The 17,799-nt window shown below is 47.8% G+C and overlaps 1 protein-coding gene across 4 annotated transcripts in view; it reads left to right on the top strand.

Annotated features, from left to right (window-relative positions):
* The window catches only part of ift70 (intraflagellar transport 70), a 51,950-nt gene that overhangs the window by 19,237 nt on the left and 14,914 nt on the right, over positions 1-17,799 (top strand). For 2 of the 4 annotated variants that reach the window (XM_084329695.1, XM_084329693.1), the window contains 5 exons: positions 9,930-9,995; positions 11,692-11,745; positions 12,370-12,435; positions 12,934-13,004; positions 15,063-15,273. In XM_084329695.1, coding sequence (XP_084185821.1) covers positions 9,930-9,995; positions 11,692-11,745; positions 12,370-12,435; positions 12,934-13,004; positions 15,063-15,273 — 468 coding nt within the window. Of the gene's footprint in view, positions 1-9,929; positions 9,996-11,691; positions 11,746-12,369; positions 12,436-12,927; positions 13,005-15,062; positions 15,274-17,799 lie in introns of all 4 variants that reach the window. The other 2 variants (XM_084329694.1, XM_084329692.1) reach the window with 1 other exon arrangement.

Raw genomic sequence — 17,799 nt, 5'->3', positions numbered from 1 at the left:
CAATTCAACCCTCCCCTGTCACGGACGCTGTTTCTTGCCTCCCACAAGCCGGCTGCAATGTGGACTAAGTCATACATAGCACAACCATTATCTGAATTAAAAAAAGAAAAAAAGAAAAAAAAATCTAACCCTAACTAACCATACTGTCATGCACTTGTCCTAATAAACTAACCTACACTGTAGCACTCAACACTTTGATGAACATTGTTACTCAGCTGATAGAGTTCCTGATGGCTTGTCGTACAGAACTTGTAAGTCGCTTTGGATAAAAGCGTCAGCTAAATGACTAAATGTAAATGTAAGTCCCCTCCGGTACTTGAGGTAACAGCAGTCGCATCTTTTCACCTGCGCAGCTCGATCTCTCAGTGGCGAGGAGTAACGCGTGGGAGGCTCACGCTGCCCCCGACACTTCCTGATTCTACTGCGCAGGCGCACCAACCGACCTGTAGGAGTCGCTGTCCACAACGCCCGATCCCCACCCATCAGTTTCCCACCCCCTAATACGGCCAATGTGTATTAGTACGGACGACCAGCTAAACTGAAAGCAAATGTGGAGTGCTGGGCTCGAACTGAGATAATATATTTCTTTGTTGATCCCCTTGGGGAAATTTGGGCGTCATTGCAGCATGGGGGAGGGAAGAGGGGAGGTACAGGTATGGGCCGGGTAATAGTAGAAAGACATAAATATAGGCAATAAAATGAACTCTGAATACTGTATATATGAGAAAAATAAACAATAAACAAAAGTGCAGATGAGGGTCTGTATGCCAGTTATATTTCGTTATAGCTTACGCTTTGCTCTATTGGAACTGTCCCTTTAATCATAACCTAAATGAAAGCTTTCACCTCGTGTACCCGCCCACCTGCCTGACCACTCCCACATCCGCTCCTATAAAGCGGGGTCATGGCCATACAACAGCTCCTTCCCTACTTTCACCGCCATGAAGTCCGTGTATAGCACAGCTTCAAGTTTAGTGCTAAAGTAGTTAGTTTAGTTATAGGAGCTGTGTTGGCTTTTTCTTTTGTTTCTCCCTCTCTCACTAGTTTACGGGAGAAAGAAAGGATAATGTCGTCACCACCGGAGAGTCTAGAAGATGATGATCATTCTGACCTCCACCGGCGCTTCGCATTGGGGCGCGCGTCACTGAGCAATCCCCGCCGGCATTGTCTCCGGCCCTGCAGCTGGATACTATGCCTCGAGAGGCGGTCGGCTGTGTGAGAGCTGACTGTCTCTCTGGGCGGGTGGTGTTTTGCGACGCAGGCCTCAGATGTGCAGTTGTGAGGGGGCAGCTGCACAGCTTGCGTAAGGTCGGCTACAGGCTAGAATCCCTTCGTTGCCTCTCCATAGCGGCATGGAGGGGGTTCTAGTTGCCCCACGATAAAACAGTGCTCCTCCTCAGAGAGGTCGTAGCTTTTTTTCCTGGGGCCGTGATTCCGAGTCTGCGGTTTAAGTCCCCGGGTCTCTGAAAACGGATATCCTCTGCCGCCGCGCTGGCCCCGCTTTTCAAGACGAAAACACCCGGCACGGAGGATGCAAGCTTGGTGTTTCATTATGAGAATATCTCCGAGCTCAGGGCGGCTGCAGCCCGCGTACAACGGGGCTTACTGCCGATGCCGCTGTGTCTGGTAAACACCGTTCTGTGAGAGGGACGTGTGTTGCCTTTCCCTTTTTTATTTTGGATAAAAAGAAGGAGAGACAGCGGCTGTCTGACGTGTTGGCCTGTATCGCTATTCCTCACATCTCGGCCCGGGCACATACAACGCGCACGAATTTCACGTGCGGGTTCCTAGCGGGATCGCGCGCCTGGCCAGACACACCTCCGACGACTATAGCGCGCGGAAGCGCACAGAGGAATGCACATTCAACACTTGAAGAGCATAGACGAGCAGCCGCGCCGCCTCGAATCCAACCAAAGCGGAAAAGATAGCTTGCCGCCTGCGAGGGCGCGCTCCCGCTTGTGGCCAGTGTGCACAGTAGCGTCCGTTAACATGGGAGCGGAAGTGAAGCGGCAGCCGCCCGTCCGTCCGTCCGTGTTCATTCGTGTGCTGTGTGCCCTGGGCGTACAGCTTCAGTAGTAGCCGCTTTAGCTTGCTACTGCGTTAGCTGGTGGCTATCGATAGCCGGTAAAAGCGAACTGTTAGCCAGTTCGCTGTTAGGCTAAGCCGTTAGCTGGCTACTACGTTAAGGCTAGAAACGTTAGCTTGATGCTATCAGTCAGCCTGGAGTTAGCTGTTAGCTTGTGCTAAAACCATTGGCGCTAGCCGTGAGGAAGTAGCGGGCCCTGAGCACTCTGACTACGGCGTCATCTCTGGCAGAAGATGTCGTCGGGCCTGCACCATGACCGGCCGCAGGATGGGGGCGTCGCGCCGGAGCGAGGCTCCAGCTGTCGCCGCTTCTGGCCCCGCCAGCGAGAGGCCTCGTCAACGTGGTGGACCAACCTGTTGCGGCCATTTCATCCTCAGATTCAGATTCAGATTACTTTATTCGCCATTTTATACAGGTACAAAATGGAACGTGATTTGACATTACAGTGCATACTTTTTTCACAATTAAGAACAATACAACAGTAAATAAATAATTTTAAGTAAAGTGCAAGACAGGACAGAACAGTGAGACAACAATAAGACTGTGAAAGTGCGGTGGTTGGGGACATGGATACAGTGCAACACAAAGTTCAAGTCCAGAAGTCCAGCCCTAGAAGCTTGCCTGCGTCCGGGGGTTCATGTAGGAATCCGTAGGACATTACACTATGCTTTTTTTTTATTACTCTTCCTTCCTCCCCCCCCCGAATGTTTTTGGTTAATAACGATGTCTTTGTTTAACAAAACGTGTGTTACTTCACTGCATTTGGGAGATACGACGTGTTCTATGTGAACTCGCAACTACAAATGCTGGGGTTGCTTTTTCTTGCTTGGAGTGTTGTACAGTTTTCTTTGAAAATTGTGTTGGTCGCTATTTTGTATAGCTTAGCAAAGTTGTAAGTTCTAGCATTTGGCCAAGGCTTATGTCTTTCTCTCTACTTAAAAACAGCGTTTTTATTGTATGATGAGAAGTTGTGTGTGTTTCATGTAACGTTTAGGAAACGTAGCTTGAGTCCACAACTGGCTGGGTGTTAGTCTACAGAGTTGTACATAGTGGCATATGACCAAGGGCCTTGGTCCCTCTCTTAGCTTGATATTTTTTCTTTGCTTAAGGGTAATGATAAAAATAACGGGTGGCAAGTTTTCACACATAAGCCAGAGCCGTGGATAAAGCCAGTTTTTTACACAAACGAGGTTATCGGCTGTGGCTGGCGTGCATGATGTAAAGCTTTTACTCTACAGGTAAGTATGTGCTTTCATCTGGCGCGCCATGCACCTGGTGTCACGGCTCTGCTTTCTTTTGGCGTCGTATTAGGGGTGAGGTGGTAAGGAGGTGGGTAAAATAAACCTCTCCCCTCCCGGATATAGTTATATCCTTACGAAACTGATTGGCCGAGAGGTTGTGCCTTTCTACCTATCAGTCTCCCTGTCGAGGGCGTTCTCTCTCGTCACAGGGGGGGGGGGGGGGGGGGGGTTCCTGTCTCCCACACCAAATCAGGATAGGTGGGACACGGGTTTCCCCCGGCCATTTGAAAACGTCACAGGCGCTTTTTCTTGCTGGCCAAGAGACATGTCTGTGAGTTATAGGGCCTGTGCTACAGACCGCTGTCATTGTAAAGGATAGGTGATGCAATGCAGTAGAGACAATTTATCTTCTACTCTGCTCCCTACTAGTAGTGTATATTGGGTCAGAGCCTCCTCCTCAGGGTGTTTTCAGAGTCTCCTCCTCAGGGAGTTCAGAGCCTCCTCTGAGTTTCAGAACCTCCCTCTCAGTGTGAGAGCCTCCTCAGAGTTTCAGAGTCTCCTCCTCAGAGAGTCTTGGTCCAATTGTTACATGAACCCTTTTCAATTGTTTTTACTCACGTTGTGGTCTCTCTGGGAGAATCGCTGTCTTCTCCTCTTACATGAAGAGCAGAATTGACACGTTTTTATTCACAGGCTCGAGAGGCCATTGAAGCACAAGCGCGTTTTCTTATTGGCCAAGAGACATGTCCGTGAGTTACAGGGCCTGTGCTACAGGCCGCTGTCATTGTAAAGGATAGGTGGTGCAATGTGGTAGAGACAATTGTCTTCTACTCTGCTCCCTGCCAGTTGTGTATTAAGATAAGATAAGATAAGATATTCCTTTATTGATCCCCTTGGGGAAATTCAGGCATCATAGCAGCATGGGGGGGATGGGGGAGGGGTACAGGTAGTAAAACAACACAGTATACAGGTAGTAAAAGACAACACAGGCAGTGTAAACAATTTGATCAATATGGTCAATATAATTTACTATCTGACTAGCTGAGGAATATTCACATTATTCACAGTGTCACATAAGGTGCAGTATAAGGTGCAGTATGCATGAGGTACTATAATTTACTATCTACTGAGTATACATTAATCAAAGTACCAGGGTAGTCTACTTTGTCCCCCTTGGGTTCCTATAAGTCCCAGGTCAATGTCTGGTAGCAGTCGCTGTCGCTGCCCCCTGTTGTGGGGCCTGGAGGCTGCTAGTCGCTGCCCACTGTTGTGGAGCCTGATGGCCGCTGGTATGAAGGACTGTCCGAGGCGGTTAGTTGAGTGTCGGGGGGGGATGAGTCTGTGGCTGAACGAGCTTCTCATCTTGACTAGCTCGTCGTAGAGGGGGTGGTAGGGGTTCTCCATGATGGCATCCAGCTTCCTTATCATCCCCCTCTCTACCATCACCTCAAGTCTAGGTAGCTCGACTCCCACCACGGAGCTAGCCTTCCTCACCAGCTTGTTGAGCTTGTTGGTGTCCCTTGAGTTGATGTAGCCTCCCCAGCATGCCACAGCATAGAAGAGGATGCTGGCCACAACAGACTGGTAAAAAAAAAAAAAAAAAAAAAGAGCCTCCTCCTCAGGGAGTTTCAGAGCCTCCTCCTCACGGAGTTTCAGAACCTCCCTCTCAGTGAGGGAGCCTCCTCAGAGTTTTCAGAGCCTCCTCCTCAGAGAGTCTTGGTCCAATGTGTTACATGAACCTTTTTCAATTGTTTACTCACGTTGAGGTTTCTCTGGAAAACCGCTGTATTCCCCTCCCTCTTACATAAGGAGCAGAATTGACGCAGTTGTTATTCCCAGGCTCGTTATGTGCGGACCCGTGTCTGTGTCTTGTAGACTGGCTCCCTGCTGCTCGTCCCAGACAGCAAGGGGAAACGTTGTGAGGCTCTATCTGGTTGGAAATTCGCCGTCACTGTTCTCGGGTTCTTTGCGAGCATATACGCTGTTTATGAAATCAGCGTATGGTCTTACGAGAGCAATCAGTGCCGGCCCAGGGTGTTTTTTCAATGATTAAATATGCTTTGTGGGCCGGCACGCCTTGGTTGCCCAACATCATAAAACAGCGTTTTTTTTATGTGGGCGGCTGGGAAGGAGATTTTGTCTCTACCGAGCGCCGGTGCACTAGGTTAGACTCGACGGCTCATGTACATCTCCGGGGGGAGATGACGGAGTAGATCAAACATTGGCAGGGGGGGTTCACGCCTTTGGGTGGGCCACCAAGAGCTGTGCGTTCGCGTACTGACCGTCTTAGTGGCGCCCTCTGTGATGTTTTGGATCGACACACGTACCTACCCCCCTCTTAGGACTGGGGGCGGCGGCGTGACTAGGACACAGGACTGATTCTGGTCGTGCTGGACCGGATCAGTTTAACCCGTTGCCCGCAGGGGCGCAGATCTGCAGTTCTGGTACCCCGAAGGACTTTGTGCTTTTCCGGGGGGAAAATGCCAGGTCGGGCCGGACGTCACAGGGATTGATGTCATGAATGTGTGTGTCATATGGATGCCACCACGAGTTGCCCTTAACACTTTGAGTGCCAGCCACGAGAAATCTCGTTAGTTTATGCCATGCATTGAGTGCCAACCGATGAGAAATCAAATTTTTAATCGTTATTTTTTTTATTATCGATTTCCATAAATGTTTCATCAATCTAGCCTCACGTTACCAGTGGGGATCTGTCTGAGCTCTAACAGGGAAAATATCGCCCCCTATCGTCTCTCCGGATGGTATTGCACCCCATTGGATTGGACTGAATGAAATGGATGGAAAAAAAATAGTCCGGATTCCACATTTTACTTGTCAGGCATGAAATCCGAGCCGATCCCATTCATTGCCCACCATCAGAACAGCGTGGAATATGTCTTTCGACCACCCAGCGTTTGAACAATAAACGTGATCGATATTTGGAATGGCGATCAGGAATTGGAATAATCTTTTTGGAGAACATATGATCTGAGGTAAGAAATCTATTTTACCAGTCTTGGGATAATCAGAGCTGTTTTCACCTATATATCAACGTGTCCCATATGTGTGTGTGTGGCTGTGAGTGTGTGTGTGCTGATCAGGAAATAAGATAATCGATTTTTCAGCCTGCTTCTATAGCGTGTATAAGTACACATATACTATCGATAATTTATTTATTTATTTATTTGAAAACTATTCATAAATAGGCAGAAAAATTACTGCGTGTTTTGTGTATTACAGTAAAGCAAGTTTTTCAAAATGGTATAAAACGGAAATTAACTGATTAAAAAAAAAACAATCCGTTTCGACAATGTTGACTGCAAACAAGTCATTGATAAGCGACGGACGTATTAGACACATAGCGATAATTTAAGATATAGTTTATGCGTTTGCAAATATGATCGCCCTCCATTGACTACAGCGTTGGCACTCAAGCGTCTATTTCTGGCACCCCCTGCTGGCACGGAAAGTGTTAACAGTGACGTGCTTTGGTCCATACTGTGTTGTACCTTTGCACTATGTTAGGGGGCTTGGTCCTTCTCCATTTGTTTCACCCCTCCCTCCCTGCTAAGCCGGGGATGGGAGGGGGCTGTCGGGGAGGTTGCCCTGTTAACTCCTCTATGCATCCCTGTGTAGGTCCCGGTCCACCAGGCCCGGGTCGGGCCTTGCCCTCGATGACCTGTTGGCCTGGGTTAACCCTTTTGAAACCTGAAACGCTTGAACTGCTTGTATAGCCTGTGTATACGCGCAGTTATGTTTCTGGGGTTTCTTAGTGGGTTAAGGGAGCAACCGCCTCCTGTTAAAATAAACATAGGGAGGTGGTTGGCTCCCCGGTGTGTTGGTAGCAGAGTCGACTCTCGGGTTGAGGCCGGGCCTGACCCCGTCTGCCCGAGAGTATGCCCCCGCATCTTTCATGACGTCTGCCAATTGTGTCAGCCTCTTTCTCTGAACCTTGACCCCGCAGGATTAATAAATTGGCGGGGTCGGGTTTCGTGGAGATTGTGACATGGTGCACAGCATACCGGAACACCCTTTCCGCCGGGATGCTGTTCTTACAGTAAGCCCCTTAGGCGCCTGTCTAGTCCGCAGTGCTCCGGGCGCAGGTCGAGTTCTACTCTTGGGACCTGCGGCCTGGATTGAGGGATCAACCTCCTTGGAGGGTTGTCTCCTCTGCGCGCCGGCTGGCCCCACGCTGGCCCTTCGGAGCGGCGTGCCAAGGGGAGAAGGGCCTTCACCTGGTTTAGGCCCTGTCCGATACGCTGGCGATGTGGGGGGTGGTGTCACCAGTGACCGTCTGGTGGGGTCTCGATGCCACGGCTTCATAGTCCTCACCAGGCCCCTTTTTTCAGGGGGTCCTAGCCCCGGGGTGGCCTGAGGCTGGGACCTCCTCCGCGCTCCGCTGCTACGGCATTGCCATAGATTGGGGTTTTGACTCCGACCCCGCGATGTTGGGGGCTGTGACGGGGGTTTTGCTCACGTCCGTTCCCTGGTGGCGTGTGGGATGCGCTTCTGAGTAGTCGCGGGCCCTTCTAAACAAAGGTAAGTCCCACGGTCTGCTCACCCTGTGCGTTTGAGGTGCTAAACCCTCTTCGCACAGTCGGGTCCGATCCCCCTCCCGTCCCTCGCTAGGGGGGGCCCGGATCCTCCCCGGTTCTGATGGTTGTAGGGGACCTCAGCGGGTGCATCTATCGGGCTTACGCTCTGCTCAGCTCTTGTGTTCCAATAGAGCAAATTCTATAACCCTAATTATATGAGTAATAGCGAGCACTTTGCTCTGACTCACTGAGGACCCCACGGTCTTCTGTTTCAGCTGTGAAAGACTGGGGAAGGAGCTGTTGTATGGCCATGACCCCGCTTTATAGGAGCGGATGTGGGAGTGGTCAGGCAGGTGGGCGGGTACACGAGGTGAAAGCTTTCATTTAGGTTATGATTAAAGGGACAGTTCCAATAGAGCAAAGCGCTCGCTATTACTCATATAACTAGGGTTATAGAATAACCTTCGTTATATTATATGTTACAATAAATATAGGCATTAACGAATTTGAATCTGAATGTATACTATGAGTAAGAGTACAGGTAAACAGTATACACAAGGTATCCTAACTGGGATGATATATGGCATATGTTGTAGTCTGTGCAGGTATCGGTGCTTAAGAGTCAGACACACTTAGTAGTCAGACATTCCTAATAGTTCTGGAGTTCTGCAGCCGTTACTTCTGTCCATGCCCATGGCTGTGGAGCCTGATGGCCGCTGGCACGAAGGACTGGCCGAGGCGGTTAGTGCACTGTCTCCGTGCTCCTCATCTTGGCTAGCTCCTCATAGAGGGGGTGGGAGGGCTTCTGCAGGATAGCAGCCAGCTTCCTTCTCATCCTCCTTTCTGCCACCAGACCGAGCTGTAATCTGTATTTAGGTAATGAAATGCAATGTAATAATGGAAGAAGAAGTTTTGCCTTTGAGAACCAATGGTTCTCGAGCCGTAACGGCACATGGGGCAGGAGCCTATCTCCTGTTTCCGTAGCGTGAGGCAGCTTGATGTACAAGTACACCCCTTGGACATGACGCTAGTATGTCGCAAGGACTTCCCCCCAAACCAACCCTTGATGCTGAGTGTCAAGCAGGGAGGCTATGGGTACCATTTTAAATAGTCTTTGGTATGACTCTGCCGGGGCTTGAACTCCCAGCCTCCCGAACTCAGGGCGGACACTCTACCCACGAGTCATACCCACGAGGAAGACTGCAACAAAATTATTGGCGTCTTGTAATCCCACGAGGGTTGGCCACCCGCATGACGCGGAAATAAGAGAATCACCCAATCTATAATGTTCTCATGTGGTGACATACCCATCACTGATTGGCCTAAAGGGTGCCCATCATCCCTGGGGGAAGACGTGTTTACTTTGGCCTTGTTTTCCATTACTCTTAATACAAAACGTCAACTTGACTGTAACACCATATCCCTATTCTCCTTCAAGTACACGCGCATGTTGCATTAGACACACACTCGCCACCGCAAGAATGTGACTGGTTCGTCCTTCAAAACACACTCCCAACACCCTATTAAATGAGGGGAAAGTGTCAGCATTTTCCGCCGCACGACACTGTGTGTGCGTGTGTGCATGTGCTGGGAAAAGAAGAGAGCTGGCTAATGGATTTTAAACTACACGATTCCCCCATGAGGACAGCAGTGGGTCTCGCAGGCCCCATGCCACTCTTTAATTAAAATGTTATTCATGTCGCCGTTGGATGTTCCCTCCGCTGTACACAATAGCTCCGTCATTCTCTCTCTCTCTCTCTCTCTCTCTCTCTCTCTCTCTCTCTCTCTCTCTCTCTTGTCTCTCTCTTTTCATTTAACACCTTTTCCACACACTATCTTACCTATCTATTTCTTTCTCTCTCTTTGTCTCTCTCTTCTCATTTAACACCTTTTACACACACTATCTTACTATCTATTTCTGTCTGTCTGTCTCTCTCGCTCTCTCTCGCTCTCTCTCTCTCTCTCTCTCTCTCTCTCTCTCTCTCTCTCTCTCTCTCTCTCTCTCTCTCTCTCTCTCTCTCTCTCTCTCTCTCTCTGTCTCTCTCTCTCTGTCTCTCTCTCTCTCAGTATTTTGACCTGGCTGCTGATGTCTTAGCTGAGAATGCTCACCTCACCTATAAGTTTCTCTCTCCAGTAAGTACAGTTCTGATACATTTATACAGACACACTAAGTATGCCCACATATATAAACACAGGACAGACAGACACACTATGCCCAAACACATATAAACACAAGACAGACAGACAGACAGACAGACAGACAGACAGAAGACACACTATGCCCAAACACATAAACACGGGACAGACAGACAGACAGACAGACAGACAGACAGACAGACAGACAGACAGACAGACAGACAGACAGACAGACTATGCCCACACATATAAAAACAGGACAGACAGATACACTATGCCCACACATATATAAACACAAAACAGGACAGACAGATACACTATGCCCACACATATATAAACACATATAAAAACAGGACAGACAGATACACTATGCCCACACATATATAAACACAAAACAGGACAGACAGATACACTATGCCCACACATATATAAACACATGTAAAAACAGGACAGACAGATACACTATGCACACACATATATAAACACATGTAAAAACAGGATAGACAGATACACTATGCCCACACATATATAAACACATATAAAAACAGGACAGACAGATACACTATGCCCACACATATATAAACACATATAAAAACAGGACAGACAGATACACTATGCCCAAACACATATTATAAACACATATAAACACAGGACAGACAGACAGACACACTGTGCCCAAACACATATAAACACAGGACAGACAGACAGACACACTGTGCCCAAACACATATAAACACAAGACAGACAGACAGAAACACTATGCCAAAACGCATAAAAACACAGGACAGACAGACACACTATGCCCAAACACATAAAAACAGAACAGACAGACAGACTGAAAGGCACACTATGCCAAAACGCATATAAAAAACAGGACAGACAGACAGACAGACAGACAGACAGACAGACAGACACACTGTGCCCAAACACATAAACACAGTACTAGCAACCTACTCTCACACACATAAAACACACTACCAGCAACCTACACACACACACACACACACACATACACACACACACACACACACACTCACACACACACACACACACACACACACACACACACACACACACACACACACACACACACACACACACACAAACACACTAGAAGCCTACTCACTCACACACATACTGTATGTAAACATACTACTAGAAACCTACACACACATAAACACGCTGCTAGAAGCCTACCCCCACACACATAAACAAACGACTAGAAGCCTACACACACACATAAACAAACGACTAGAAGCCTACCCACACACATAAACACACTAATAGAAGCATACCCACGCACACATAAACACAGTACTATAAACCTACACATACAAACATAAACACACTACTAGAAGCTACTACATACAGATAATGAGACGGAGCCATGTCATTATTAATCAAGAGTCAAGTGTCACTTTATTGTCCCATCAGCTGGGAAATTTGTCTTGGGCTTACACCCACACCACAGACACATACATACAGACATGACACAACACAACTGACTCCAAACAGAGGAGATACACAATATAAAAGATACAGTAAAGTACCTGCACAGCAGGATGTCTGGCAACACACATACCCAAATAACGGTTATCAATAATATAACAACCAAATATTGGTTATTCGATAATTAGTAGTAATTGTACAGTAGGACTGGTGTTCATATTGTACTGTGTTCTGTCCTGCTCAGTACCTGTATGAGTTCCTGGATGCCATATTGACCTGCCAGACGGCTCCAGAAGAGGTAACGTCTTCTCTCACTCCCTGTTAAAATATACAAATATGAATCACATTATGTTATTTCTATAATACTGTACAGCTTACTGTTCATTTAACATGAACAGGGATCTCCTCAAGCTGAACACCCCGAAAGACTGTAGTGATGATGTCATCAAGAGAGAACTCCTGGAGCTGGTCCCTAGGCAGTGAATAGTGGAACAACTGCTAGGCCACTATGACAGTAAGCCATGGTGATTTTACTGGGATGTAGGTACATTTACAGTTTTCAGAGCTGTAAGCCCTGCATTGAAATAAAACGAATTTGGATGTAATAACTCAAAACAAAACATTCACCGTCAATGGACCAACTCCAAAAAGTGTCACTTGATGACATCACAAATTAAAGTCTTGATGCTCTGATTTCCATCTTAGGGAGATATTTGTCTACATTTATATAGAGGAGTCCAAGATCATTGGAATGGCACAATGTGTATTCTGTTTTCAGGGTGTATTTTCCCTTTTTAAATGGGAACAACACGTTCTTTGAATCCCCTGTACTTAGGCGTAGCTGTCATTGTAACAAATGAATCCCAAACTCCAGACTCCAGAGCTGTCATGATCATTCTCCTCATCTGCCTCGGTTTCACAGGCCTTTCGCAAGTTTGACGAAATGAACGCCAAGCTGACGGAGCAGCTACGCAAGCTGGCCAAACAGGTTACATTCTTCCATCACTCTCTGTTTCTCTTCTCTCTCTCTCTCTCTCTCTCTTTCTCACTCAGACGCTTGGCTTCTGTCCAGAAATCCTATAATCCCTTTGTGGTGGAATCATTATGTGTGTCATTACCAACGTTTTGCTTTATGTGTTCTCCTGGCATTAGTTGCATGTTCCATCAAGGGCTAATTAAATGACGACAAAAATGTACTTGCTAGGCGGTACCTGTTGTTTTCAACAAGGAACGCTAACCATGCTAAATTAATTATTTGGGATAACCGATGTCCAAATGTAGAAAGCTTTTCCTCACAATTTTAACAAGTACCTTGTGCATCAAAATAACTGCGAAGGAGTCCCAACATTTGGCATCATGTATACATGACTTGACGAGAGATGAGGAGGTGAACGTCAGGAGGCAACGTGAATAAGACAGACGTATTGACTCGTGAGATATTGGGTTGGAGCCGCGGCTGACTGTTCCGTCATCTTTCAAGGTGCAGGAAGTCAGACTGACTCGAGACGACGAGGCCGTGAAGAAGGCCCTGCAGCGCTATGATGAGAGGCTGGAGGAGTGAGCAGGACACACACACACACACACACACACACCACACACACTATGATGAGAGGCTGGAGGAGTGAGCAGGACACACACACACACTATGATGAGAGGCTGGAGGAGTGAGCAGGACACACACACACACACACACACACACCACACACACTATGATGAGAGGCTGGAGGAGTGAGCAGGACACACACACACACACACTATGATGAGAGGCTGGAGGAGTGAGCAGGACACACACACACACACACACACACTATGATGAGAGGCTGGAGGAGTGAGCAGGACACACACTATGATGAGAGGCTGGAGGAGTGTGCAGGACACACACACACACCACACACACTATGATGAGAGGCTGGAGGAGTGAGCAGGACACACACACACACACACACACACACTATGATGAGAGGCTGGAGGAGTAAGCAGGACACACACATACACTATGATGAGAGGCTGGAGGAGTGAGCAGGACACACACACACACACACTATGATGAGAGGCTGGAGGAGTGAGCAGGACACACACACACACTATGATGAGAGGCTGGAGGAGTGAGCAGGACACACACACACACACTATGATGAGAGGCTGGAGAAATGAGCAGGACACACACACACACATTATGATGAGATGCTGGAGAAGTGAGCAGGACACACACACACACTATGATGAGAGGCTGGAGAAGTGAGCAGGACACACACACACACACAATGATGAGAGGCTGGAGAAGTGAGCAGGACACACACACACCACACACACACACACACACACACACACACACACTATGATGAGAGGCTGGAGAAATGAGCAGGACACACACACACACACATTATGATGAGATGCTGGAGAAGTGAGCAGGACACACACACACATTATGATGAGATGCTGGAGAAGTGAGCAGGACACACACACATACACATTAACCCTTTCACTGCCACACTACAGAAGGTTAACCCTTTACTATCACACTACCAACGGTTACCGTCGGTAGTGTGATAGTAAAGGGTTAACCTTCTGTAGTGTGGCAGTGAAATGGTTAACCTGCTGTCGTGTGGCAGTGAAAGGGTTAACCTTCTGTGTATTGTCGCAGTGAAAGGGTTAACCGTTAGGTAGGGCGACAGTAAAAGGGGTTAAAGGGAAATGCACTTACCGTCGTCTTCAGAGTCGGACAAGAAGATACAGTAGATACCAAATTCGCCTGTGCCTTCAGTAGAAAGCTATCGGGCTGCAAGCTAGCTTAGCACAATTGAATGGAAGGGAATACAGACCAGCTAGCCTAGCTGTTGGCCAAAAACACCTTCTCCCAGAATTGTCAGCTAGGCTAGTGGTCTGCTTCCGCTTCCATTCATTTTTGCTAAGCTAGGCTAGTTTGCAGCTGGATTGCTTTCTACTCAACCCACAGAGAGAAAATTGGTATCTATCTTTTTGTCTGACTCTGGAGAAGACTGTAAGTGCATTTCCCATAATGTTTCTGTGCCCCTTTAAATATTGGTGAAGTAGGGGTGCCTGAGCTGGGAAGGTAGCGGAAATACCATCACTGCCAATAATTCCACTCACTTAACAACACAGTAGATGAAATGTAGAGTAGATAACAGTGTTTTAGGTCTTGCTATTTTGTTCCTTGTATCAAATAATTTTTAATTGCTCCTCAAATATAATCAAAATGGAAATCTCTGGAGCTGAGCCCAGGTTTACCTGCAGGCCGTACTTTGGCCAGCCCTTCTAAAGATGGTGGGTTGGTGGATTGTGGTGTGTCAATCTCATTATGCAATCATTTCAAACCTTTATTTATACTCGAAAGGAAACTGAGCTAGGTTTCCCTCATTTACAGTTACATTGAGTTTAGATATAGAGACAAGCGATCATAAATACAGCATAGAAATCACAGCATATCCAATCACAACAAGACGAGGGTAGACAAATGTAAGGGATAATAAATCAATTAGAACACGTACAACTTGATCAACAATGATTAGTGATCAAGGTCTTAAATTGGGGGACTGGCTCTCCACTCCTTCTCTTCCCTGCCCTTCCATTCTGATTGGTCCTGTCCTGTCCCAGGTACATCCCGGTACTGATGGCCCAGGCCAAGATCTACTGGACCCGGGAGAACTACCTGGTGGTGGAGAAGATCTTCCGCAGGTCGGTGGAGATCTGTAGCGAGCACGACAGCTGGAAACTCAACGTGGCCCACGTGCTCTTCATGCAGGAGAACAAGTACAAGGACGCCATCGGCTTCTACGAGCCCATCGTCAAGAAGCACTACAGCAACGTAAGCTGGGGGACGGGCGGTAGGGCTGTCAGCACTACAGCAACGTGAGCTGGGGGCGGACGGGCGGTAGGGCTGTCAGCACTACAGCAACGTGATCTGGGAGCGGGCGGACGGTAGGGCTGTCGCAATTAATTCACAGACTCCCAGTCCAATGTAAATGAATACATACAAAAACATTATTCGATTAGATTAGATTAGATTGTACTTTATTGTCATTATATTTGCATACAATGAGATTTGGGACTCAAACTTAAGGTGCAGTAATAAAATCACACAAGTAATAAAAAAGAACATAAAATACTATACAGAACATAAAATACTATACAGAGACATAAAATACTATTCAATAAGACAATGTTACAATACTGTACAATATACAAAATAACAACAATATACAAAATAATACACAAAATAACAATCACAGTGTCAGACGGTAGTGGGTGGGTATGGCGTGCGTGCTGCCATCTTGCTTTATTGAATATGAGGTGAACGCATCACTGATTCTTGTCCCTCTTTCGTGATTTAGGAAAATTATTTTGCTTGTAATGCAAGCTAATAAATTGGTGTTGCAAAGCACAGCCTGATGCCTAATTATGGTTTCTTATTGGTACCACCCATAATAGCAAATGCAACACACAATGAAGTTGTTATTTGTAAGAATTTTTTATGCCTGCTTCGATGTGGTAATAATATGTACATTTTATTGTTAATATTTGAATTTCATTCGAATTTGCCTCGTTTCAGCCCATTCATATTCGATTGGTATTCTTAGGGATGATTGACAGCCCTAGCGGGCACCAATGTTTTTGTACCCAATTAGTGTAGCAATACTACACATGAAAAAGCTTGTATCTCCAAAAAGTCAACCATTCAGGATTTAGAGAGTATCAAAACACATTTTGTGTTTCCACCATTTCTGTCTCCACCTACTACACAGTTCTGAAAAATTTGCATATGAGCGTGAAGGAGGGGCTGTCTCTGTGATAGAATAAGAGGGAGGGGCTGTCTCTGTGATAGAATAAGGTCGCTTTCACACAGGGGCTGTTTGGTCCGGACTATCGGACCAGAAGTCGATAGTCCGGTTTTTCGGGTTTGTGTGAATGCGCAGTCGAACTCGGTCCGCGGACCAAACACGCGAACTCGGTCCTCCAAAAAACATAGGTCTCGGTTCGCCTTCATCGGACCAAACGCGGACCAAACGTAGTCAGTCAGGCATCTTGGGTAGAAGGAACACCGCAGCTTATTGTTATTATTATTAATACCGCGCGCAGCACACTGCATCTATCTATCTAACTGTGCATCTTGGGTAGAACAAGGAAGAAGAAAAAAACACGGCTTATTATTACCATGGCGCGGCATTACAAGCACACTGTGTAAACATGTCTCGTGGACAGACTTGGGTGATCCGCTGATCTGGAGTCAGACATGGCTCGCAGTCCACACACACAGACACACACGCGCGCGCACACACAGGCTCGCAGCCACACACACATTTCCACTCTCTATCAATGCCACGCCTCTGCTACTATCACTGCTACGCAGTTTGTGTATTTCCGCATTTCACTTCCTGAAGGGGAGGGATTTCCACTCTCCATTGTGTCCAATAGACGAGCGCCCTTTTCGACTGCGTGACATTGTTCAGAAAGTTCGGTGCGCTTGACAAATTGCTATGTGAACACAGGCGAACCAAATGAAGAATGCAACAATGTTGCAACTTCACCACCAGAACCGCACAGAGTCCACCAAAACTATATGTGAAAGCGACCTAAGAGGGCGGGGCTGTCTCTGTGATAGAATAAGAGGGAAGGGCTGTCTCTAAGAGGGAGGGGCTGTCTCTGTGATAGAGGGATGGGCTGTCTCTGTCGGAGGGGGAGGGGCTGTCTCTGTGATAGAGTGAGAGGGAGCGGATGTCTCTGTGAGAGGGGGATGGGCTGTCTCTGTGAGAGGGAGGGGGAGGGGCTGTCTCTGTGAGAGGGAGGGGGAGGGGCTGTCTCTGTGAGAGTGAGGGGGAGGGGCTGTCTCTGTGATAGAGGGAGGGGGAGGAGCTGTATCTGTGATAGAGGGAGGGGGAGGGGCTGTCTCTGTGATAGAGGGAGGGGGAGGGGCTGTCTCTGTGAGAGGGAGGGGAGGGGCTGTCTCTGTGATAGAGGGAGGGGGAGGGGCTGTCTCTGTGATAGAGGGAGGGGGAGGGGCTGTATCTGTGATAGAGTGAGGGGGAGGGGCTGTCTCTGTGATAGAGGGAAGGGGGGAGGGGCTGTCTGTGATAGAGGGAGGGGCTGTCTCTGTGATAGAGGGAAGGGGGGAGGGGCTGTCTGTGATAGAGGGAGGGGGGGCTGTCTCTGGGAGAGGGAGGGGCTGTCTCTGTGGGAGAGGGAGGGGAGGGGCTGTCTCTGTGATAGAGGGAGGAGGAGGGGCTGTCTCTGTGACAGGGAGAGGGAGGGGCTGTCTCTGTGACAGAGGGAGGAGGAGGGGCTGTCTCTCTGATAGAGTGAGAGGAGGAGGGGCTGTCTCTGTGATAGAGGAAGA

Source organism: Notolepis coatsorum, assembly GCF_963971535.1.
Source record: "Notolepis coatsorum genome assembly, chromosome: 14".
Classification (NCBI taxonomy): Eukaryota; Metazoa; Chordata; class Actinopteri; order Aulopiformes; family Paralepididae; genus Notolepis; species Notolepis coatsorum.
This window is presented reverse-complemented; position numbering and strand designations above follow the sequence as displayed.